Source organism: Acanthopagrus latus, chromosome 8 (genome assembly GCF_904848185.1).
Source record: "Acanthopagrus latus isolate v.2019 chromosome 8, fAcaLat1.1, whole genome shotgun sequence".
In the NCBI taxonomy this organism is placed as follows: Eukaryota; Metazoa; Chordata; class Actinopteri; order Spariformes; family Sparidae; genus Acanthopagrus; species Acanthopagrus latus.
The window spans coordinates 29,430,970-29,457,963 of record NC_051046.1 but is presented as its reverse complement, the minus strand read 5'-3'; the positions used below and the strand labels follow the sequence as shown (position 1 = coordinate 29,457,963).

General features: G+C 40.6%; 1 protein-coding gene across 2 annotated transcripts in view; it reads right to left on the bottom strand.

Moving 5' to 3' along the window:
• The window catches only part of bcar1 (BCAR1 scaffold protein, Cas family member), a 66,912-nt gene that overhangs the window by 23,082 nt on the left and 16,836 nt on the right, over positions 1–26,994 (bottom strand). Inside the window, exons 1-2 of one of the 2 annotated variants that reach the window (XM_037107005.1) lie at positions 15,711–16,062; positions 1,146–1,880 (exon numbers count right to left, since the gene is read on the bottom strand). In XM_037107005.1, the coding sequence (XP_036962900.1) occupies positions 1,146–1,880; positions 15,711–15,722 (747 nt within the window). In that variant the 5' untranslated portion in view covers positions 15,723–16,062. Of the gene's footprint in view, positions 1–1,145; positions 1,881–15,710; positions 16,063–26,994 lie in introns of those variants that run through there. The other variant, XM_037107004.1, reaches the window with a different exon arrangement.

Here is a 26,994-nt window from a genome sequence, read left to right as displayed (position 1 = left end):
TCACCTACTAATAGCTGTGTAAAAAAACTTGTGAACTGCTCAATTATCAATGCCAACTAGGAGCTCTGGAAATGAGCTTCAGCCAATGAGACTCTCTTGTCCTTTCTTCCCTTTCTCTTCTACTATCACCCACGGTATCTCTCTTAACTCAGTCTGATCCCACTTGTATTAGTAAAATACTAATGATAATACTAACAATAATGACAATAAAATGTTATTTATATAGCTATTTTCATATGACTCAAAGACAATTACGCTCAAAAGTTTAACCAACACATTATCATGAAAGATTAAAAGCAGTTCTGAAAAGGGTTGGTGCAGTCTGTGCCTAATACTGTATGCTTCTGCCCAGTTCACTGTCAGATTGTTAGCAAATAAAGAGCTGTAAATATTATATTGCATCTGTAATTGGGACTGGGAAAAAGCGGACTTCTCGATTGTGGGCTATAAAGAAGGCAATAAAATGGCAGAGACGGAAGAGTCATTACATTCAAAGATACATGTACAGTTGGCTACATGCTGCCTGGACAATATAACCGACAAGTCGCAAAAAAGTTTTTACCGTAATGTTTCGCAAAGTACTGTACTCTAACACGTTATTTTTCTCAGCAGATAATGTAGTAATGCAACAAGTTGCTTTAAATGTCAGTAATCTTGTATGTAATGGGTTACTTGAACATCGTAACCCAACACCAATGGTTGATGGTGTCATGCTGCAGCGATGTTGAGGATGATGAGAATACTGAGGCCAGAGTGAGAGGAATAAAATATAATGTGTAGGGGACGTAGGTCCTTGCTAAACTTCAATACAGACAGTAAGACGTTTTGCAATTATAATCATTGTTGCTTTCGCATCCTAACTCCCATATTCCACCAGGCCACTCAGCATCTATTATTAATGAAGTACGGCAACACAGTCGCCGGACTTCATTGCAGCCCTTTCCGCATTTAAGAAGCTTCCCAGAAACAGATCTCAGTCTGTTTCTTACAGTGGACAGCAGAATGAACCAGACAGGAATTCAGACAGCAAAACAACAAACACCCTGTACAGACTTGAGATCTACAGCACAACAAAGTTAGAAATATTAACAATAAGTAAACTGAGAATGGACAAAAAATTCCAGAAAAGTTCCACTTTTCCTTACCTTGCCCAGAGGCTTGTTGCTGCTCTCCCAGCTTCTCTTATCCAGGGAGGGGGGCACCTGGTACACATCCTGCCCAGACCCTGTTCCCGAAGGTGGGGCTGCTCCCTGGCCTGGGCCTACAGAGGGAGGTACCTGGTAGATGTCCTGCCCAGGCAGCTGGTACTGTCTCTGGGCTAGAGCTGGGGCGTTGTTGGGGGGTCCTGTTTGGGCCTGTGGAGGGGGTCCACTTGGGCCAGAGGGGATCTGGTACAGACTTTGGGGACTTGGTTTGGGGCTGTGGGAGGCAGGCATCATGTACACAGAGTCAGGATTGGACTGTGCAGGGTTGGGGGTGGAATAGGCTGAGTGCATAGACGTGTACTGCATTGAGGGGAGGGGCTTGTTGGTGAACCCAGAGGAGGACGTAGCGATGGCTGTAGATGATGGAGCTGGTGTTGGTTTGGCGTAAGCACTGTGAGGGGGGAGTGGACGCTGTACCAGGGAGACAGGACAGGAAGTGGCTGAATCTGGCGTGGAAGGCAAGGTCTGTGGCTGCTGCTTGCTGTCATACATGCCGACAAGGATCTTGAGACGGTTGCCGGGGACAATGCCTTGGCGACCATGGAGGGAGCAGAGCCACCAGCCGTCCAATCCCTGCGTGTCCCGCTCCAACACCGTCATGATATCGCCTTTGCGGAAGGACAACTCGTCCGGAGACTCTGCCACGTTGTCATACAATGCCTTGGCCAGCACATTCTGTAGTAAAGGATAGACATAATTATTTTTAAAAAGTCCTTTGTTTATATTAGATGTTTTCTGTTTCTGCTACCATTATGTCAAAAGGCACACAACCATCATTCATAAATGATAAATTTAAAGCAATTAATCTTTAGTTAGTAGGTAACTCACTCACACAAAGTACACCACAGCAATGCACTCACACTAAGATCCAGAAGTTTTCTATTAGATACAATGGGAATGGTAACACTTAACGATAGTGGCACAAAAGAGTATTTGTGCAACTGGAGTCTAAATCCAGATAAGATTTACTATTAGGGACCATTTTTGCTGAATCCTACCAACACTTCTAAGTTCACACGTGACCATCTCTGTGGAAGCTCAGCGTGCAAACAGACACACCTTCTCTCAGTCTCTCTGGAACACTTTGAAACTAAACCAATATTTGTCGTCCACGTCTGAGCTCAGCCTGCTCTGCTCTCTCTCTCTCTGTGTCTGAGTTCCACCCTAACTATCCCAGACTGGTGCAGCCTGAAGTGGCCACATGCCAGCTCCACACACACATTCACACACATGCTTGCACAACAACCTAGGCACAAAGCACTGCCCATTTAAATGTGGCCATGTAATTGGCGTCCAGATTTATGGTCAGACTTGTCTTTCACTGCACTGACAGCCTGTTCATGGCTTCACAGTGGACTGAGAACAAGACAGAGAGACAAAGAAACTCAACCCTAATATACTGACTTCATCCAATTCACTTGGGCAGTTTACATGCATAGAAAAATGAGGACACTCCTCCACAATTATGTGGTATAGTTACTAGGATCTTCAAGATAACTGCTTTCAGTTTGTGACATCACAACTAGTTGGGAGCCAACCATGGTCCAGTATGTATATAACAGTGTGACTGGAAAACCTCCAGTGTATAGACACTTTGGGCGAACTCTGAGTGAAGCAGGAGATAGTTTGTGTCCAGAAATGTAACTTTTGAACTGATCAGTATGGGAAACTTACTCCTTTAAGCCTAGTGTTAATTTACTCTTTGGTGTTCGGTGTTGATCAGAGTAGAGTAGATTGATAGATAGTAATTTTGCATAGTTTTCAATCCAACATTCCCATTGGTACTAAAACATAACTGTAGTACGCTCCTTCTTTGTGCAGGGAGATTTCCATCGAAGGTGGCAGTTTATTTTGTCTTGCCAAGACTAATTATTTAATAGTATTTGACAGGGTGACTATAACCTAGTACCTGTCTTCTGATAAATTCAGCAACAAAGTTTTGGACTGTTTGTAGAATTTTTTTTCCTGTCGTTTCATTTTCACAACCAGTTCTCATCTTTGAAAACTTAAAACTTCTCCACAATGTTCTCTGATGTCTTTTTCAGTCTTCCCAGCGTGTTGTTTGTTAACACGTAACTATTAGGACCATCATTTGTTTCCTCTGTCAAACATTTAAACAGCTGGGTTAGTCACTATTGGGTTAGACACTCCCATAGTAATTCAGATATACTGTATATGCCATGTCCTTTTCCCTTTGCCATTGCCTAGTATCAGTAAGAGTGTGCTGCATATCATCACACTGCAGAGCTACTGCCAGCAAATTCTGATTCCAGTGTGAGTGCTGAGAGAGAGAGAGAGAGAGAGAGAGAGAGAGAGAGAGAGAGAGAGAGAGAGATATCACAGAAACCCCCTCTCTATTCCATTCCAGCATCCAGAGAAACAGGAAGTGCACTGAGGATGATTCACACACCATCCTGCTGGACGATGACTCAGTGACTTGACCCTGAGGTCTGAGAATCACCCTCAGTAGGTTCTCATGCTCTCTCTATTTCTGTCTCTCTGTGACACCCACTTGTGAATGTTTTAGAATGAACTTAGTTGCTCTGATTAAAATTGATACTGAATTGTGTTAATTAGATTTCAATAACTCTGAATTGTAAATCTAACAGAAATAAGACGCTGTGAGACTTAGTAGCTTAGACGCTCCACTATCTCTCTTTAAATTATTTGCTGAACTTTGGTAAATGTGTTTATGGTTTCTGACCAATTTTTCCCACCTGAATAATTACATACAGTTTAAGATGAATGAGCAACATCAGCTACAAGTTTCACTTGTTTATCGGTGAACAGACAAGGATTTCTGCCTATTCATGAACATTGAGCAGAAGCCGTTTCTTTCAGAGGTACAAATGTGGTAAATGTGTTTGTTTGGAAAGGTCCAGTTGCTTGGCCTCCAGCTCTGCTCCCTGCAGCTTTCTTAAGCAGGGCAGCATTCATATGTGCCACTGTTTTTTCTCTCATCAAGACTTTGTCAAAAACACAGTAATACTGAAATACATTACCAGTTTTAGAAACACGAGTTGTACACCTAAAGTATGAATTATTATCACTGTTATTTCTGCCTCTTTTAAATGACATTAAATTGATTGAATGTTGGTATCAAGTTTTTTAGAGTGTAACATTTAACACTTGTCAAATTTAAAGGCACTGTATTCCAGCAGTAAATTGTAGGTAAGAATTTTGAGTAGTTAATCCACAGATTGGACTGTTGAGGGCCCAGACAGACTCTGTGCAAACATGGCTGAAAGCCTTCAAACATCCTTGTCTGTTAATCAGCATGAGAAAACCTTCAAGCAGACACTTGTACATCCTTCTACAGAGGCAAACTGGGAGTGTGAAGAAATGAGAACACAGTGGGAGCTAATCACATTACCCAGACTTCCCAGGATAAATCTCAGCAGCAACAGGCCTGAGCAATGTGATGTGACCATGCTGACTGTTGCCAGGACAACCAGCTGATGCGTAACGACGCCAGGACTTAAATGGTGTCGTCTCATCAGAGAGACGAAAGAGAATGAAAGAGAGCACAAGATAGAACAAAGAGAAGTCGGGGAGTTTAAAGGGCAGAGGGTCATGAAAAACACTGAGACCTGATTTCACATAAAGAACTAAACATCTGATTGAACACAGATAACTCCAAAAGTAGTTCAGAGAGGTCTGTAGTAAACGTGGACCATTCTGGTGCTTTTTATTTGACCTTTTTGTCGCTCACTGTGTGAGGAACTCAATAGTAAGACTGGTCTGCTTTGTGATGTTTTCCTAACTTTTCTTCAGTCCATGAGGAATAAATAGTGATGAACATATAACATCACAATGTCCATCATAACCTTTAAAGGAAAACACATACTTAGATCAACCAAATGTTTATAGACTTGATGTAAAACAAAGAAACATGAATGTCTGTCATGCATCATATTATTTTTACCAAGAAATACTATATATTTCTTTCATTTCTGTAATTTTATTTAGAACTCAGTTTTGCTCAAAATGAAGGAAAATACCTGATAAATCAAACCAGGGCTGCCTTAACCTCATGTTAGGCCCCGGGGCTGAGAGGTTTTGTAAGCCCTCCATCCCCTCGATTTATGGAGTCTCATTTAAAAAAAAAAAGTAATATCTGGGTAATCTACATCACAAAATGCATTAGTTTCTTTCAAGACATACAACAGTGAGTTTTCCCCCTTTGAGCCAGAAAACACCATAATATTGTTATTAACATATAACATAACAAAATTTAATTTGTTTTACTTCAATTTAGTTAAGTGGTTATTTTTTAATACATAAGTGCTAACCAGTCATTTCTTAAATATGATCTATTTGCATAAAAAACATGTTAACTGTGACTGGCTACGTCAATGGTACTGTCAGTTCATAAATCTGCAACACTATGGTACAAAGTGAATACCTCAGGGATGGACTGTTGGTCAGACAGACCGCTTTTCCCCCGAGATCGTGTACCGGCATATACAGGTAGATTCCTTGTTGCAAATTGAAAGGATGTACCTCGTATCTATACGGAACTCATCAAGAATAAGACCTATCATCGTGATGAACGTTGCCCGGGAACGAGGAGAACTTTTTTTCCATAGGAGAGGGATCTCTATTTACCTTGACTTCAACACTGCTGTTCAGAAGAAGCACAAACTATTCACTCCAGTGAAAAATAAACCTCAGGTCGCTGGCGTGAGGTATGCAATGCACATCCCTGCTACACTCTGTGTCGAGTACAGGGGCTCTAAAATGAGTTTACAATCACCTACTGAGGCTCAGGTTTTTCTCAATGGCCTGGAAACTGATAGCAGAGAATCCCAGATGAAATGACGGAGAGATAAATGATCTACTCTCATTACAGTGCTGGATAGACTGCCACTGTAAGTGAGTACACCATCATTTCTGACCCCCCTTATTCATTTGTATGCTCCTTTTGCTTTGCTTGTTTCAAAATGAATCTAATACATCTATTTTTTATTTTCTTTTATTTATTGTTTGCTTGTTATTAGAAACAGCCTGATTAGCCATGAATATATATATACACACACACATATATATATATATATATATATATATGTATATGTATATGTATATATATACATATATACACATACATACATACACACACACACACACACATAGATTATGTATAGATTATACAGCAACTTCAACTGCTATAAGAAAGAAGAGCAAAAGGGAACAACAGAGAGCTGTCCACTGAGGGGAAAGTAATGTGAACAGCTGGTGGATTGAGCTCAGTATAGACAAGTCACTCATCTGTGTGAGTGTGTGTGTGCGTGTGTGTGTGTGTTTGCACAGCTTAATGTCCTTTGTTTCTTGCCTCCTATCTGACCCTTGGGGACAAATACTAGCCTGCACTGGAGGTTGTGTGTGTGTGTGTGTGTGTGTGTGTGTGTGTGTGTGTGTGTGTGTGTGTGTGTGTGTGTGTGTGTATGCATGCCCGCATGTGTGCATATGCCTATTCGCTACATTGCAGTAAACAAATAAGAAAAAGGACGCTCTATGGCACTCCCCCCTCGTCGCACTTTTCTCTTGTCATTCTTCTGCTCAGTCATCTCTTGGCTGTGCAGTAGTAAATCAAACAGCTCTCTCCAGCAGCAGCCTATAACCACTTCATGGTAACCAGCAGTCACTCCTGACCAGCGGTGCTGTGGTGATAGAATCATTAGTTTAAAATCATGTCATCTGACAAAATCAACATAAATACAGGTGCTAGTGACCATTAAAATGAATATCACAACAGCCCCCGACCTTTATTTGTCAGATTACATCAAGGGTTTGGAAAAGCTCTGTTTGCCCTGTACACACTGAAACACCAAACTGGCATTTTTTTTTGGGGGGGGGGGTTGTCTGGCTTTATTGACAGTATAGCTTGAAGAGTGTGACAGGAAACAGAGGGGGAGTGACACGCAGCATAGGGACCTGGGCCGGGAGTCGAACCCGGGTCCACTGCAGAGCCTCAGCACATGGGTCGCACACGCTAGCAACCGAGCTAAGCGGCACCCAACCAAACCGGTATCTTAAGATTTCCACGCTATGCAAGGCTAAATTTTGGGATGAAAAAAATGTTTTATGGAGACCTGAGGCGGAGATAAAAAGTATAGACTAATACATATAAGACCCTCCTGTCTTGCACCGTGCTCGATCCAAACCAGTCTGTGATGTTTCCAGTTTCCAGGAATTTAACCTTCATAAGTTTCCTTAACATTTACCTTTTCTGTGCTTTCTTTTCTTTTTTAAACCACAGCAGTTATGTATGAAGACCATCACAAGTGCTATCTGTGCTAACAGTGGAAAATCTGGGCCAACTCAGAAATTACTTTTCCAATATGTAAAGGGTGAGGTGAATGATCTGCACTGGTGAGATATCATTAGCTCTACCTATTGACTTTCTTCCTTTGTAGCATTAAGCAGTACAAATCTGGCTCTATCAAATGAGCTCAGACCAGAAGGATTATTTGATTCAGACAAAAAAATCGAAAAAAATGTGACATTCCATCTACTCGCTCTGAGAAATACTACATAACTCTGTCAACAGGATAACTGCTGAGATAAGATGATCACAGTGCCTTCAGTTGCTACGGCAACATGGCCGAGGGACATGTCAAACTACATGTAGTACTATGAACAACTCAACCCTCACTTCCAGCTTAAGATTAACTGTGACATAAAATAATTAGTATCTATATAATTAGTAAGTAATCCATTCAAATAAAATTAAATAAAAAAAACAACAAAAAACAATTAACATGAACATGTCTCGACACACGAGATACAGAATCTCATGTGTGTACTTGATGCACAAGATTTGAGTACTCAACATTTAGTGCGTCAATCTCTCTCTCTCTCTCTCTCTCTCTCTCTCTCTAGCATTCCACAGCCTCCACATACAAACACACAACTCTTGTGTTACCTCACATTCCTTTGGTGTCTCACACACAGACACACACACACACACACACACACACACACACACACACATAGACACACAGACACACACACACACACACACTATAAAGATGAAAAACCAACAAATACAGCACAGCGATCCTTTTTTTCCGTCTTTCCTTCCTTCCCCTTTAGTCCCTCCCCCTGTTTTTCCTGTCTCGGCATGCCAGACTTCTCTTGAGAAATAGTTGTGAGAGCGAGGATAATTTGTGCAACAGAAAGAATCCTCCACCCACTGGGGCATCTATGTGGACCTGATGCTTACATATTCATACTTCATACTAACATAAACATGGTGGAAAATTGTAGTGATCAATAATTCAAACGTTATAAAAAATCCAAACCTTGCTATTTTGTGACTTAATGCAGTTTTTAGAGTTCTATAATTACGTATTGTTTTATTTATTGAGTTTCAAAAATGTAGATTTTCTAAACAGCCCCAGCAGCTAACTGTTATTAAAAGATGCTTTAAGAAGTGATGATCCCAGCTGAAGAATTCCTGCCTTCAGTGTGTGACTAACAGCAGAAACAACAGCAGGGATTATGTAGCCTGAGGCACAGGATAGACGCACAGAGGCGTGGCCTGGTCGTTGCTTAACCTGTTGACAGACAACTCTGGCAGCAACTTATGAATAGCTGTGTGCTGCCAGACACACATGCATGCACACAGATATTTGGCTCATTCAAAGTAGCTCCTCCTTGCAAACAAAAAGACAGAAATAGAGGTAGAACTAGAATAGAATGGCTCTCACAGAGCACATGCGTCTGCCAACAGTTCTCTTTAATTTAATCAAGCTTAATCCAATATCAAATAAAATATATTTAAATCCACTAAGCCCGTTTTTTTTATTTGGATCTACATCAAATTGTACTTACTCATAGAGACCAGCCACATAATTATGCCTCATTTTATCAAGATCCAGGCATTGAAAATTAAATGAATGAAAGTGTCAAAAAACACTTGTAAGGAAGTGAGAGAAAACGTATGGATCCATCGCTCTATTGGATGTACACCAAACTTCATGGGGTCTATTCTGTGTCAAGACCCATCCTCCATCCAATTCCTTGGAAATCTGTTTAATGGAATCTGGATGATGCAACCATCCTGGTGATATTATTTTCTGTCAAAAAGTTGAGGTAGGTTGCTATGAGAAGGGTTTTTGGGCAAATGGCAGTCACTGCGCAAAACAATAGTATTTTCAGACATGTGTGCAGCTATTCAAGGCCTGGAACCAGGCAAGAAATAACACTCACTATAAAAAAACAAGCCAGTGTAACTTTAGTTCATGATGTAACTTTAGTTCAATCTGTTTTAAAAGGAGGTGCATTTATAACTATTGCTGTTTTATCACCCGTTAGCTGCTTAGTTAGCCAGCAACTCTAACAGCATCAATTCACAACCTCAGACATGAATTTGTGAAATACAGCACACAACAGTGGACCTGAAGGCTCATCCACAGACCTGCCCTCCCCTGTGTTTAAGGGCTTTACTAACCTGCACTTACACAGGTAGGAAAGACCGGAGCTACAATCTGCTGACATGCTCTCTGCTAACTGTGTGAGTGGGCATCAGAGAGAACACAGTTTTTACTTCTCTCACTGAAACATACTTATGATGAACGGCTAACGCATTCATCGTTAGGTAGGAATAATGTTTAAAACGCAGAAGCTCAAAACCACTTTGACATGAAGCTGCATGAAAAGCATTAAAGCCTTACTATGTTGTTATTCTACATCGCCACAGAAATACAAGGAAAAACAGCAAAGCAAAGGTGCCTGGTTAGAAATGGTTTCACAATCGCAGGGGCATAAATCTCTGCACTGGGAAACCGTGACACTTTGATCACTCACATAAATCTGTTGAGAAAGCTGCAGCTGAGACTGCAGTGTTGACTATGATTCAGCAGTGAGCAGTGGGGGAAAACATCCAGTGATTCATAGCTTGTTGTTTGTCTGCTAACTGTGCTCCTCTGTAGTAGCGTGAAACCGAGGGCGTGCAAAGTTTTCACCTACATCTCACTGACTTGTGTTTGAAATTTCAACAGATCATGAAAAACAGTTAAACAGACCTTTAAGCTAAGATGTTACACATCACAATTGTCCTTTTGATCGTTAAGTTGAATTTAAGAAGAACAGGCGTTCAGGTCAGAAACTCCCTCGCTGTGACCTGGCAGTACTTCCTACTGAGCCACCAAGCTGCCTTCAATCCTTCTTCAGTTAAATAAAACGTTGAGGATTGTGTACTCGCACTAGTCAAGCTAATTGTTAAGATAGCACAATCAAACACCCTGTGAAAAAAAAATGGAGCTGTTAATTAGTCAAGAAGTGTAATTTGATCCAGTCCTTTCACGTTCTGGAGGATGACTATTGACTGCGAAGAATGTTGACTTGCAAGGCAATTTTCTCTCTGATAGGGAGTCCATGACCAGTGTGGCATGAGTCAGTCCAGAGTAGGATGAAGCTTTGTCTTGCAGCACTGGTCCAAATTTCAATGTGTCTTATAGACACTGTAGAAATGAGAGAGTGGTCATTTACTGTGGTAACTTACTGTATCTGGCAGGTTTCACAGACAAAAGAGACTTGGCGGTTTTCATACGTTGTTGGTTTGGAGTAGTTAGTGACAATCGGGAATGCAGGGCATCCTGTGAGTGTTAAAGCCTACGCAGGACATATTATGAAAAACTACATGTTTTAATGCTTGTGCACATACATTAGGGAATCTGGACTGCACACACACCCACAAACTGTTAAATAAGACAGCACAGTCAGTTTTTGCGGGCTCCATGTGTCAGCCAACATGGGATTCAACAAGCTTTTCAGATAATGGTCCCCGTCTTCTGTAAAGTGGAGGCTCATTTATGCGATACAACCTGAATCGGTGCATCTCCATGGGTGGAGCTACAGAGTTACTTTTTTGAAGGTCCACCATTGTCTTTCTTGGAAACAATGGACCCTGCTGCCCTGTCGAGTTAAGCACAGCATCTCTGTTGTTTTGCACAGACAGGCACAAATCACTACATCACCCCATCCTCTGAGGACATGAAAGTTGAGTGGATTAAGTGTGTTTTTTTATGGAAACGTCCCCTTAACGACTGGAAAACTCTTGGGCCAGTGCAAAGCTTAAAGCTAAATACAGACGCTGCTCTGTTGTTGGATGCTAGAATCAACATGAAAGTCTTCATCCACTCCCAACTGAGGACCCAGTGGGTTTACTTTGTTATTTATGGAAATGTGAGGAAAAACTATTGACAGCTGTCTCTGACCAGGCTTCAAATTTGTAAGCGTAAGTGTTGCCATGTTTTACTTTGCTTTACTCTTTATTTATTAGTTTAGCCTGTTAGCATGTTGCTTGGCTAATATGACTACTCCCAGTCTGGGGTGACGTTGAAATAATCTTGTAATATTGAGAGACAGTCAGGAGAAACTGTGTGAGCATTAAGACTTATCTGAAGCCAACTAAGCCAGCTCAGCTAGCATTAGATTTGTTGTCATATGAAGCCCGTTTTCTTCATGATTCCTCACCTCTATGTGCATGTTTATTGCTGCTTGGTGTAAATGTACTTGATAGATATAGCCTGAAGATAAATACAGGTACATGTTAAAAACAAATGGTCAAACTACAGGAATTAATTGGCTTGGCAACTGACACCTAGGAGGTAGCTTGCTAACATCAGACAAAAGCCATTTCTTTTGTAATGTAAGTGACCTGCTGGACAGTGAGGCTGAGCTTAATAGAGATCATATTCCTTCCTTAACACGTGTGGTGGTGAGGAAAACGGAAGCATTTTTTGAACATTTTAGCATTCAAACCTATTCCAGTAGTTACCCAATACAAAAGTACATACCAACCATGTAATTATAATCTGTTAATGCACCTCTGTGCAAAACTTTTGTAGAATATTGCACCATTATTCTCTCGTCTAAACTTGCTGTGACCTTTGTCTGCTGTATGCTAACTGATACAATGAAAAATGACTGAACATTATATAAAATAAAAAAGTGCAAGTATCTGCAAGTACACATCCCGCACTGCTTCACAACCTTTTGCATGCTGCTGCTTTGTGTCTGAGGCTCAGCACCATGTGGACACAATCAATTCATTAATCAATGTACTGTATACATATATAAATGCTTCTCCTGTTTTCTGAATGTCCTCACTGATAAAGACGAGCTTTCTTTAAATGTACATTGTTCTGCACCATTTACACACATCAGATAACAACTTTTAAAAACAGCATACCTGATCGTATTAGCTCTTATTTTAGTCTGGACAGGAAAAAAATGTCATCTGACTGTCAACATAAACATGCTCCTGGGAATAAAAATGAAGCATAACAATAACAGTAAAGAAGCCAGCTTTCTGTCACATTACCTTCTTCCTGCAGTGAACTGCGTAATACACTAGGATTGAGGTGACAACTAGATCTTCAACATACAGCAACATGTACATTCTGGGTCAGGTTGCATGGCACAAAGGTAAACCTGCATTACAGCCAGGCCTGCATTTTACTCAAAGTTATGCCACAAAAACAAATGATTAAAATATGCATAAAAAATATTGTTGTTAATGATTAGATTGACACAAGAAAACAGTCATATAACAAATTTTACACTACTTCATCTTCATCTTGCCAGGTAAATCATAATCATCTGTATTGTCTCCACTAAAGCACAGACAGCACCAACTACTTGACAGTATCTTCCAGACCATCAGGCACATATATTCAAAAGCTCTTTGGGGTGATCACTGGGGCAAAACTGATAACTGTCTGCTGTCGCCAAAGCCGCGGGTGCTCTGTCTACTGACTTACTAGAATTATGTGTCATACATGTGTGTTTTAACTCAGGGTCAGTGAAAAAGACTGTATTTGGTGAATCTGTATGTGTGTTTTGGTGGACCTGGATGGGTGGCTCATCACTGGAGCCGGAACACCCTAGTGGAGGCAGCAGTCGAGGGTTGAGTGCATCCATCATGCAGGAGACAGAGGGGATTTCCTGCTGTAAGCCAGACCTCCATGACTCAGTCAGTGAGTCAGGAGAAATACATGGGCAAAAAAATGTGCACTGACAAAATAAACACCATCAAATATAGACCAAGACTGTCCTTCATGTCCACGACAAGCACCTGAAGCAAAAAATACAAAAAAGGAGGAAAAAGACAGCTAAGCACAGTAGACAGTGTCTGTGATGTGTTTGTCAGACAGACATATAACTTCAGTGCAAACCATTTCCAATGATGATCAACATGCCAATTTTTTCCTCACTCGAATGGAGGGTCGAAGGACAGAGGATGTCGTTCACTGTACAGACTGTAAAGCCCATTGAGGCGGTGTGATTGTGATTTTGTAAATAAAACTAATGTGATTTGATTTTAACAATGTCTTCTCCTTCGTGCCATTAAGCTCCATTGTCGATCCACTGAGCATGTCCTTAATATTTACAAGCTATGCTGTTGCACTGGGTGACATTTCCCCATATCAACATACATATATACACAATCCCACTGGGGCACCAAATGTGGATAAAACTGCCACTGAAAACAGTCTCCATCAAACGCACCACTGTATCCTTTTTGAGTAAAGGACATCTTATCAGCACTTTCTGTACATAACTAACACACATCAGGGCATCCTTAAAAAAATTAACAGTACCATCACTCACAACTGTAACAGCACCTGTACACTCCAAAACTGGAGTTGAAGAGAATATATATACAGTATGTATCACTCAATTTTTTATGCTGGGTCAAATCAGATCAGATTTGTGTGCCAAGACAATCAATCTTCATAGGTTTCTGTGGTAATGACATAGTAACTATGTACACTAGTGATACATGGAAGCATGAAAACAGAGTTCTATCATCTGCAGACATCCTGTAACAAGCACCTGCTCCCCGCAAAAACAAGTGTGTGTTGCAAATCCATGCTCAAATCATGTGTGCAGGAAACTTGAGAGAAAGAGCTTTTTAAAAGTCAGTGTTCAGCTCTCAGTACTTTTGGAGCTTCTAACTATCTCTTTAGTTTGTCTTGTCCTGTTCGTTCTTTCTAACCTCTGCTGTGTTGAGCTGTTTAATCGTGTTCACTTTCAGCTGTTTGGGAGGCATGATTAAATACTGCTGGTGAAAACACAACATTTTCTGGAAATCCAAGTCCCTGCTGCATTGAGTCAAACCAGGTAAAGTCAGGACGGTAGATGTAATGGAAAAACAGTATAAGTTCCATATTTAAGCTATTTATTTTCCACTTTAAAAAATACATTTACATCAAACCTGAATAAACACTTAGCTGGCACAATGTAGCAGAGTTGTATGTGGCTGGCAAAGCTTTGATTTGGCTTCCACAACAGTGGAATGTTATTTTATATTAATTACACAGTAATTATTGGCGTGTAATTACTAGTTACACACACACAGCAACCTGCTCCACAGTATTTCACTGTCTGCCACATTCCTGACACACACACACACGAGCAGTGAGCCAACACTGATGCAGAAGCCTTTCGAACAATAGCAGGGAAGGACTGTTACGGACAGTTTCTTTTTCTGTCTATTTTCTGTCCTCTCCTCATTCCATTCCTTGCTTCTAACTACTTTTCTCTCCCTCCTCACCAAACCATTTTTCTCTTCCTCCAGTCAGCCGGTCCCCTCAGTCTCTCTGCTTTACTAAATCAATGTCATACTTGATACTCACACATATAATCTTGTCCTGCTTCTCTTTCTACCTTCCTTCTCAGTCTGCTCTAGTTTTACTGAAGCGTTTTTCTCTCCCAGGCGACTGATCACCTCCCTGCGTCCTCTGACCATAAAACCTTCATTTCGCTCCACTTTCCTCTGAGTCAGCAGAAAGACAGACCACGGCTCTCCCCCGCCTGTCTTTCTTTTTTTCTCTCTCTCACTTCCTTCCCAGCCATAACTGGATGGCTTACCTCTGCTGTGTGCGCCGCTTCTGTGCAGCGATGTATGTAAGGAATAAAGTTTAAAAGAAATGTGTGCAGTGTATCTTTAGGAGTAAGTAGGGGAAGCTGTTAAGATGATTATAGGCATCCAGTTACAAACTTATGGAATTTCTTATTAAAGTATTAGGATATGAAACCTATGCCATATTTCTGCTGCTGTCTCCTTTCACAAACATTTTTTGATGTTTTAATTATTCTGTCAGCATATAGTTTTCATAGTTGTTACATTATTGGCGTAAAGAACTTCAACTTTAAAATATTTACATACATAACAAGATAACAGCAGATGGCCAAAGATTTTTATTTCTGAAAACTCACTGAAAAGAAGAAGAATTTGTTTTTGAACAACTATATCCTTTATGACTTTAAACCCTTCACCACAACACAGACACACAAAAACGTACACACTCCCTGCTGGGAACCAACAAAAGGGAGGAATCTGCCCCCCCCCCAAAAAAAAAGCTAAGGGAGGGCCATAAAGTCAGTGATTTTGCACGCACACATTGATCTCCCTCTCTCTCTCTCTCTCTCTCTCTCTCGCACACACACACACACACACACAAGCACACACATACACACACACACACTCACCAGATAGTTCATTTTGTCCCTGCTGCAGTGAAGCGGCTGTAGTAACTCCAGGGCAGGGCTGTAGCTCAGCCCCTGTGACACACTTTGCCAACTAGATCCTTTGCGGAAAGTAGATCACAAAAGATCCCCAAACTCCTCCAAATCTCCTCCTCCACCCTCCCTCCTTCCTTTCCCTCCTGTGTCCTTTTGTCCTCCCTCCTGTTCTTCTCCCTCCGTGTCTCTCCCTCCGTCCTGTTCAGTCTCGTTCTCACTAGTCAAGCAGATCCCGACACATTCTGCCGCTCTGTGATCTCACACAGCAAGAATGAGGCTGCTACTTGGCCCATTTACTTCCACCCCACGCGCCCCTTCTTTCTCTCTTGATCTCCCTCTCTCTCTCTCACTTGCCTGAGGAAAAGAGGGAGGAGTGTGCAACCTGACACGTCACTTCCTGTTGGATCCTGATATTCCCTCTATCCACTCTAGCTATTGGCCTGAGGGGCTCTTCTCATGCAAATGAGCTTTCTCTTCCACTGGCCCTACTGTCCCATCTCTCTCCCCCCCTGGCTGTCAGAGGCTGTCATTGCCTTGGAAAAGCTGTTGAGACTCACTCATACAGTGCACTGCTCATGAGGGAAACATGACCTCATCTAACTGTCTTTCCCCTTAGACTGGTGCATTGAAGAGCTGTTAACTAACCTGAAGCTGCTTCATCACAGGTCCACACAAAGAAAATCCCTGTGTCCCATGGCAACAAATCATATAAAAGACCCATGCCAAGTATATTCTGTAACAGACTATCTCTCAGGCCCCATAGTTTCCTTTAATTTCCCACAATTATGTTATAATTGATCATAGTTATGATAGTTAATTACTATTTAATAGTATATTTTCAGGAAAGTAAAATGAGACCAGTGTTAAATTGGTCAGTTCACAGCAGGTCAGTAGAACATGCAAAAATACAAAATTTTGGTAATGGCAATAAAAAAAAAAACAATTTACAAAAAGAAAAAAATTCCTGGATTCCCCCTCCGTTATATGGATCCACACCAAAGGTTAATGGGGTCTATTCTGGGCTGACACACATCCTCCATCCAAGCTTTGTGGAAATCAATTTCCCAGTGTTTTTGTAAACCTGCTGACAAACCAGCCAACCTCCATGGATCAGACCTGCTCCAGCATGTTTTACAGACAGTTGGGAAAGATTGGGATCTGGGGAATTTGGAGGCCTGGTCAACACCTTGGGCCCTTTATTGTGTTCCTCGAGCTGTTCCTGAGCAGTGTTTGCTGTGTGTCAGGGCACACGGTCCTGCTGGGGGGCCACTGCCATCAGGTAGTGTTGCTGTGATGGGGGGGTGTACTTGGTCCACAACAATGTTTGGATTTGCCTCTTCTCAAAACCCTTGTGGCACTTGTATTGCAAGGCTGTGAAACTGTACATGTAAGAAAGTCCACACTAGCAATGACCTGTCTGTAGCCCACTAGAGGCGGGAATCACAGGGTACCTCATGATATGATACGCAATACATGGCCCACTATACCATGTATAGTGTATATACTGTATCATGATACAGAGATTCTGCAAAAATGAATATCTGTATCACTGAAGCATATAAAATGCCTGTAAAAATGGAAAGTGCAGAAATTCTCTATTTATTCACTGCAATTTGGTGTTTCACATAATTGTTAAAAAAAAACCAGCACAGTTCTGCAGCAGAACAAGTTTTTCAGTTTGTAAAATAAATTTACAGAGCTACAGAACAATCATGAAAACAAATTAGTGTAAAAATACACATAGCTTTATCAAAGGCACATCATATCAGTTTTAGTGTTTTGCCAGCATAACCAACTTGCATATGCAAACCTGTACCCATTGTATGCTATACTAAGCATTACAAACTTGTTTCATGTATATCTATACAGATTTAATTGCTTAGCAACTTGTTTTACATAAGCCTGTAACATACCAGGGTTTACAGGCTTGCTACACAAACCTGGGAACATTTCAGTGCTTTGAAGAAGCTTGTATAAATTAACCTGAGCACATTTACATTCATCCTCAAATATGCGTGTTCTTCTTCAGGAACAGCAACTGATAAGCTTGCTCGGAGGTGAGTCTCTGAGTGGTGATTAGAACCGGTATGAGTCTCATGCATCTGCCTTGTTTGTAGCACATAGGACTGCATTTCCCACTTGTTTTCAATCAAATGGGCAGTGAGTCACATAGGACACATTGGCCCATGAAGTCCATCCATCGCAGGTGAGCATAACTCTCTTTGCAGACTGGAGTGTATCCTCCCCCATTTCCTCTCATCTCATCATTAGGAGCTGGAAGAGCTTTTTCCATGAAATATTTTCTGCTCTGTATTTCATGTCTTGGTTCCAGCCTTTGCAGCATTTGCCAAAAACCTTCATTTTGAACTACACTGTATGGAGGCAGGTCCTTGCAACTAAACCCAGTGATGACTTTGCATTAATGGCAGCACATGGGGACGAGAAAGGAACCTTTTGTCCTATTAAACATCTCTTTACATATCTCTCTTAACATTGCTGTCCACTATGATCCCACTGTAAACTTCCTCTTTTTCGGCCCATTACCTTCCACTCAAGTTTCCCTCATTCATTTTATAAGTGCCACAGCGAGACGCCATGAAGTAGCAATGTTTGGAAGTCAAACTGGCAGGGAAATGTGTGTAAAGCACCTTATTTCATAAAATCAAAATATTGATCACTTTCATATTGGCCAAACCTTGTAATTACATCGTCACATGATGCACTGGGGCCAAGAAACTCTTTTTCCCATTACATTGTGAAAGAAGCATCTCTAAAATGATTGATACATTTGTGAGCATCACAACCTCTGTGAAATGACTCGTTTCACTGTCATAATTTGAGCCATTCAGTCTGAAAGAGCTGCACAATGAAACGAACGTCTCCCCATTAAAAGGTAACCGGACGCAAAACTGGAAGTTAGCTGGCTCAATCATCGGCCACTGAGCAGCTTTCATAGAAGTGAATCGGGCCCCGTCTCCTAGGCTGTGTCCAGGTTTTAATGTAACATCATGGTTACAACATGGTTACAATCCATCATGTTTTTGATTTTTTATCCAAGCTGTCTTCCAGTCTTGTTATTTGCTGACATGGCTGGCCAACACAACGACACGCTGGGTTGAACTCCTCCAATGTGGATTGTGTTTCAACAGAAGCAGTAGCACCAAAAAGAGAATAATTTCTAAGTACCTCTGGTTCCCCCTCACTCTCCTCTAATACGTGACAAACAGTAGTTACATTGTGTCCGTTACTGACCAGAAGTGGTGCCAACTATCCAGCAGACATTCCACACACCTACACACACACTTCTTCCTCCATGACCTGAGCACTGCCCTCTCTGACCGCCACACTTGACAACAACAGCCATTGTCACACTGACCTACAAATCGTAAGTGCATATCACACATACACACACACACGCACGCAAGGACAGAAAGCAGCCATTGAGGATTAAGCGATGTAGGGCAATGGGAATCTGAATATGGTAATGTTCTCCGCTGGGGAAAATCTTCATGGACACTCATTAGTGTGTCTTGACTCTGAGTTCAGGTTGATGACATTTATACTGGGGCTCAGGCTCAACACTGTCAGTTGTTTAAAGGTAGAATATGTAAGATTTCAAAGTAAAATGTTAAAAAAAAAAAAACCAACTACACCTTTGTTGTACACCAATCAGGCAAAACATTATAACCACCTGCCTAATATTGTGTTTGTCCCACTTTTGCTACCAAAACAGTCCTGACCCGTCGAGGCACAGACTCTACTAGACCCCTGAAGGTGTGCTGTGGTATCTGGAACCAAGATCGGACTTGTCTGTTCAGCACATCCCACAGATGCTCGATTGGATTGAGATCTGGGGAATTTGGAGGCCAAGTCAACACTTCAAACTAATTGTTGTGCTCCTCAAACCATTTTTGCTTTGAGGCACAGCACATTGTCCTGCTGAAAGAGGCCACGGCCATCAGGGAATACCATTTACAAAGTAACATCCACATGCAAGGTAAAGGCAAATATTAGAACAAGTAAAACAGTCTGCTAGACAATGACATCACTTTACTGTAATGCAGCATTTAAAACAAGGAAAAGACAACCATGATCTCGAATCAAAATGACAGAAGGGGGTGTAGGGGTGTAGCAGTTGCTGGTTAACGGTAAACCACAGTAAAATGCCTGACGGTGAAGGTTACCGTTTAAGTTTTAATTACCATGGTAACCACCGCGGTCGATAACCAGAGTGTGGAAAACTCATAAGATACTTCTTAAGTCTCCCTACGCAGGCGTAGCGTGCAACATGAGCTTGTTATGTAGTAAAGAAGACATGGTGGAGGGAGGACGTGACAGTAGCGGCCCTCAAGGCATTTTTACGCCTTCAAAGAAGCCAAATCTGAAGTCTGGGCGTACTCTAGTTATTATAACTATGCTGAGGGACAGCTGGTCGAGGATGGCAGCCCTATCTGCAGGAGCTGCTGGAAGAAAGTTGCTGCGAGCGGCAACACATCCAAATTACTTACTTTCACTTTACGACCATCACCCTCAACTGTTCAGCAAATGCAAGGTAAGTTAACCTTAAGCTCAGGTGCATGATGTATGTGTATTCTCTGTCTAATTCGCTGGTGACACTAATGTAAACTGACCAGATGGTGGTATAACTGAACAAAGTTGATCTGTGATTTGGCACGTTATCTGAAGCGCTTATTAATTGTAGATTTCACTTTTTAAAGTCGACCTTGTAATTCCCCAAATATTGATGCAGAGCTGCAGTGAGGAGGATTTGAGACAAACACATACTGGGTGGACTGAGTTAGTGAACGCAAACTGATTGAGATGACTGACTTTCATCTCAGTCCGAGCAGCGTCTACCTGTGGCTCAGCAGCCAATTGACGAATCAGACTGATCGCGTCCACTGACAACAGATGAGCAGGCAGACAGAGACACAGACAGCCAATATATATCCAGCCAGTAATATCAGAAATATATAACACTTGTGGATTTTTTGAAGAATAGACTATATATAAAGAATAATATAAAATGGTGAATATAGCGTGAATATAACAAGTGTCTAGATAGATATAAGAGCCAAAATAGCGTACTCATAATTCAATTAACAATAATCCTTTTTGTTTTGATCTAAAAAATTATCCAACCTGTTTCTAACAAAAGTGATATGATCTAAATTGCGAGTTTTGTGATCTGTTGGCTGTATAATTATGACAGTAATAATTAATAATGACATTTTCTATTCATTTTATTCACAGAGAGGGTCTGCTGGCCAATGGAGTGCTAATGCCACTACATCTCATTCTACCTCTGAAACGCAGACATGAAAGGACATGTTTCAAAAACAGGCTGCCTCATCACAAAAAGCCAATTACCTATTTTGCACAGTATTGATACATTCTTTTATACTTATTTAATGTTGATTTTGCTGTGTTTTGTTAATATAATACATCTATCTAAATATAAATCTCAATAAATATAAATTATTTCAATTTATCAGTGTATCAGTGTCTTTCAACATTTTGAAGACATTTTAAAAATACCGCGGTATACCGATAACCATGATAATTTTGGTCACTATTACCTCGGTGTGAAATGTTCATACTGTTACATCCCTAGACAGAATAATATATTTCAATATACTGCCTGGACTACAGCTATATCTCACCGTCGGGCCAACAAACCTCAAGCTGTCATTTGTCATTAGTGTGGCACAAAAGGTAAATTAGTAAACACTAGTGAAAGTGTTGTTATTGATGAGATATGAATGCATCAAACAAGCATTGCAGATGAATGAGATGTTCACACTTTGAAATAACATCATGAAAGCAGACAATTAAATGGTATGTTAGCTAGTGCAAGATTTCTACCCAGAAGCTACTGTAAACAAATATTGCAATTGGTCCTTTATAATTTCAACTTAGGCATGCAAGTCCAAGTTATGTGTTGTGGTGTGAGTTCTATCAAAATGCTTGTAGTTTACAGATCTATAGTGGCAGGTGTTTGTGGGCCGCCGCGGTCTTGTGCATCTCGTAGTGAACAACAAATGTCTCACTGTGATACATGCGTCTGTTTGAGATGCTGAAATAAATGGGTCAGTCCGCTGCCTTCAGTTGCAACAGCCTTCAAACAAACTTTGCAGTGGACCATGGTTTGTTTGAGGTCCAATCCTACAGAACCAAACTACTGACGACAATGACAATGACTTTTCAGGAACAAACTCTTTGCTTGCTGCATGTTGTTGTGCTTGTTTCTCTGTGGAAAGTAAATGTGGGGAAGGGCAGAGCCCACTGTGAACTACGGGAGCCTATGGAGAGTGATGGCGGAGCAAGTTAAAGAGAAAATCGATTCAATTTTTTTAAAATCGTCCTAAACCACAAACTCGAATTTATCATTTTTAACAATTTATCACACAGCTGTACTTCACATGCATCATGTATCAAATACTTTGACCTCCATGTCATAGCCAGCAGTACCCTGACTGTTGTTAGGTACAGGAGTGAATCCTCAGAGAGATTGTCAAACCTTACACTGGTACAGTGGGCCCTGGGTTTCTCCTGGTGCAGGACAGTGTTTGGTATGTAGGCAGTTTCTTGATGAAGGCACTGATGCCACTGACTGGCCCTCTCACTCCCCCGACCTAAATCCAACTGAGCACCTTTTGGATGTTATCAGTGCATCTGACACCTCAGAGTACCACCACAGACTGTCCATGAGGTCAGTGATGCCCCGATTCAGGTCTGGGAGGAGATCCCCACGGCCACCATCCACTGACTCATTAGGAGCATGCCCAGACGTTGTCACACTACTGAGTCACATTATGAGTTGCGGTGATAAATTCACAGAAGTTGGGTCAGCCTGTGATTTACATTCTTTACCTTGATTTTTGGAGTGATTTTGTATTCAGCCCTCAATGGGTTGATTTTGGTTCAATTGATCATTGTTACATTGATAATTTGTTCTTCAAGATCTGATGTGTGATCAAAATGTTACATTATTTTTTTTGAATGGTGTGTGTAAAATAAGATCAGCACATCAGCCGTTAGCTGCTTTGTAGCGGGTGAGGGTGACGAGCAAGCGTCCGTCCGTCCCCCGCCTGAAGGCATCCGACGATAGCGAGCCCCCCCCCCCGATACTTCATGTATGTTCCCTTGATGAGTTTTATAAATGAGGCCCCAGGTCCAGCACACTGACAGCAGTTGGTGATTTGGTGCTGTCATGACATGGCCAGTGTAACAGGGAGGGGAGGGGGGCAGTTACATTTCTCTTGCCTTCATGCTGGAGGTCAACAGTCTTGCAGAGTCTTTCAGTGTTGGACTGCACAGTGTGAAAGCCTCCCATTCACTGCACAGTAACAGCCATTCAGAGCTGTCTGGAGCATTATCATAAATCTGTGGCATGAATGTCATCCCGTCAGTTCAACACAAAGAAGACGTACAACATGGATTCTACCTATTCTAGAGAGAAACACACTTAATCCACACTGTCTTTATAATGACATTTCAGGCACTAACTGGTCCAACTCTGATGTGATGCAGTCTGACAGATACAGCACTACATATCTGTAATTCAGATTTAACTGGAGCAAAATATTTGGAGGTTCTGATTAGACTTTGACATCAAACCTAAAAACTGAAATTGTTCATAGTCCTAGTAGTCAGAATCAAAAACTGTTTTTTAAAAAAAAAACAAACTAAAAGCTTTCTGTAATACAGTTTCAAACCATCATCACTTCTAATGATTGTACTTAACTCATGTCTAAATGCTTCAAAAACCATATTTAACATTCTCAAAGACTGACACAGTGAGTAACAGTGCCAGAAACAGCGCCAGAGGCAACACTTTGTTCTACTGTGTCAGACAATCAGCTCTTTGACAGTGGAGTAAAATGACAGACACTGTAGGGAACACCACCACACAGCCTACGGAATGTGTCAAGTATGGACCTTTTCACCTCCCAGTCTAACAACATCTCCATTCCCTCTACGTATTCCCTCTGTCTCTTCCTGCAACCAGTTCAGTCAGCAGTGGCACACACACTGCTTCTGTTCCTCTTCACTTACGTCTTTAACTATAACTAGCTGGTGTTTACCTCATAGAACCAGCAAGTTTCATATGTTTTAGATTTGAAGGGGTATACCATCCCCTTTGTTAGCAAAATGATCAAAATGCATCCCACCTAACGTGCCATCACACCTGAGCAATGCATGCCACTAGTTTCTCCATACAGGAGGTGTCTTGAAGCTGTCATTACCAACAAAGGCTTTTCTGCTAAGTAGAAATTACATTTCCCTGTGTCATTCCACCTTATTACACCTAACTTATGTTATGGACATACAAGTTTTGTTTTCTTTGTATGTGTGGATACTTGTTATTGACATCTGTCATGTCAATAGCCCCATCAGAAAAACATTTATTGAGAAAAATGTTGATGCTACACTTATTTTCCCTGCTGCATGTGTTGTTTTGCTAGCGTCTCTGATAAATAGCCAACAACAACATTTCAGACTAACTGCTAGTTTTGTGTAGATTCAAGCCGATTCAAGTGTTGTTATTGAAACTTTGAAAGCAACAAACATGTATTCAATGAATAAGTTGTATACACTTGGTTTGAAATATCTTACATGCAATTGAATTGTCTTTTTCATGATGTCATTTCAATCATTGTGATTGGTTCTATATACTGATTTAGGCTATAAGTAAAACTGTTATATTATAAACCGAGTGCATCACTAATGCTCAGGGCCAGGAATATGACCTCTCTGTAGTTTCACTCCATGCAGCTTTAAACATGCAGGACAGAGACAGTCAAAACTGGCATCTATTATCTAACTCTGCTCTTCAGAATAAGTTAAAACCACAGCATCTTTGATGGAATGTCATAGAGCAGATTAGGACTACCTGATATTTAAATAAATCTTTAAAAAAAGCTTCAAATGAGTCTAAAGCTGTGTAAAACAGAGTCCCAAATGGATTTCACAGAAAATGTTTGTGCATGACAGTCAAAACACAGCCAAAATAAAACAATATCAGTAAAAAAACAACATAAAACAAGTTGGCCTTTCTAATGCTGCCTTGTATGAATGTTATTTTCCTCAACTATATAATAAATACGACTTAAAAGCTGTATTTATTGATTTGGGGACTGTGACATGACTGGTTTGCTAGCTTGTCTTGTTTAACATGCTGTGACATCATATTTACTATCTGTCGCATAGAACGTTATTGATTTTGAAACTTGCTAACATAACATTAGCATTCTGGCTAACAGATGAGACTATGTTATTCAACAACACCACCACAGTGATATCAGACCCTGCCCTTCCAGACACCATGTTTAAATAGCATCTGAATTGCATTTAATGGGTAAAAACAAACTCACTCTAGTCACTCACACCAACCCAAGGCTTTATAGTGGACTACTGCAGTTTATTTGCTATGTTTATAATGACAAGACTGCCCAGACTGAAGAGCTGTGTCAGATTTCATGGGTATTAGGAGAGGTCAGACTGACTCCAGATGATTGGAGTGCGAGCATGCATTGAAAGGTATGCTTGTAAGTTTAATAATAAATAAAAATTAAAGAAAATAACTGTTTAACTAGTAACTTTAATGTGATTACTGTATTTAGGATCATTAATGCATTACATCACTGCATTTAATCACAAAAGTGTAATGTTATTACAGTCATTTCTTTTATCATAAATGTATCTTTGTGTGGGTTTTTTTAAGCTACTTTAATTATAAACAAATTATTAAAAATAAATGTATGATTATAAATTGTAATTAAATGTTCATGGCTACAACATAGTGTGGAAATTATGACAATATGTAAAACATAAATCCTGTTAGTTAACTGCATGAGTATCAGTCCTCCCTGTCAATCACTGTTCCTGCTCAACACATGATGCCTTGTTAGTTACTGCACTACTCCATGCTGTGAGACCTACCTCTACCTGTGGTGCCCCATGCAGGCAGTCAAATATTCTGCACAACACCTGGAGGACAGGACGGGATAATAGAACATACAGCACAGACATGAGCATAAATGTGTGGCATAGAGTTTTTTTTTGTTAAAAGATAAATGTTTATATGTTCTAAAATATATTCTTTTATGGTGACATCTCTATGTGCTTCATCAACTTGAACTACCTTTTCCTCAGACAGCATTAGACAGAGTTTGAGTGATGCTTACCTTCAGATCATTTATCATCTGACCTCTCTAACACAGAAGCAGCCATAGGGTTGCACAACACACACGCTGACAGGTTGAACACAACTACACACACACACACACACACACACACACACACACACACACACACACACACACACACACACACACGGCTTAATACATGCAACCAGAGAAGAGCTAACCCACACACCACATTTAGAACACACACTGAAATGCTGGTCCAGCTGAATTATGTTCCTCTGACGTCACAGCAATGTTGCAAAAATGTTTGATAATAGATGTACTGTGAAATATTCACTGCATTTATTAAAACTACACTGACTGTCCACAGATTGACCATGGAAAATATCAGAATTATATTAGAATTAACACAAAAATGCATGATAAAGTTTACACAAGCAATAAATAATCAGTAAGTATTTCTATATATACTTTATACTGTGTGTATGTATATATGTATATTATATACATAACACATATATACATACACACAGTGTATTAAGTATAAATATCATTTAGAAGAATTATTATGGCTGTCAAAAACCACAGCTCCTACATTTATCTGGAAGACATTAATTATAAAATACTGAGTCCGGACCTTTCTTTGGTGGCCACTGTCAGATAAATTCCAATCAATAATTGATTACTCCCAAGGAATGTACTGTCTACACAGCATTTCCCATATAGCCTTTACTTTGGTGAGCCAACCAGGTAGAAATAAGTCCTGCCCAGGCCAACACAATCCAAATTCCAACTGCATTTTCCAATAAAAACGTGTAATTGTCATTTCATAATGCACAGGACTGCGTGCAGATTTTGAGGGCACAATAATTGTAACTCTGCAATTACAAATATCATGTGGATCCTTATAACCTACATGTTTGCTTAAAGAACTTTAAGTATTCATTGTTTTCTTCATATAATCTAAGGCTTCAATGGGGGACTGTTTATTCATACCAAAATATCCTTTTCAGAAATCTCTCCTACCCCAAGACAAACTGACTGCTCATTCCATTTTCTGTAACATAAAGCCAGTATGAGGCCTACTTGCTCTGCTGGAA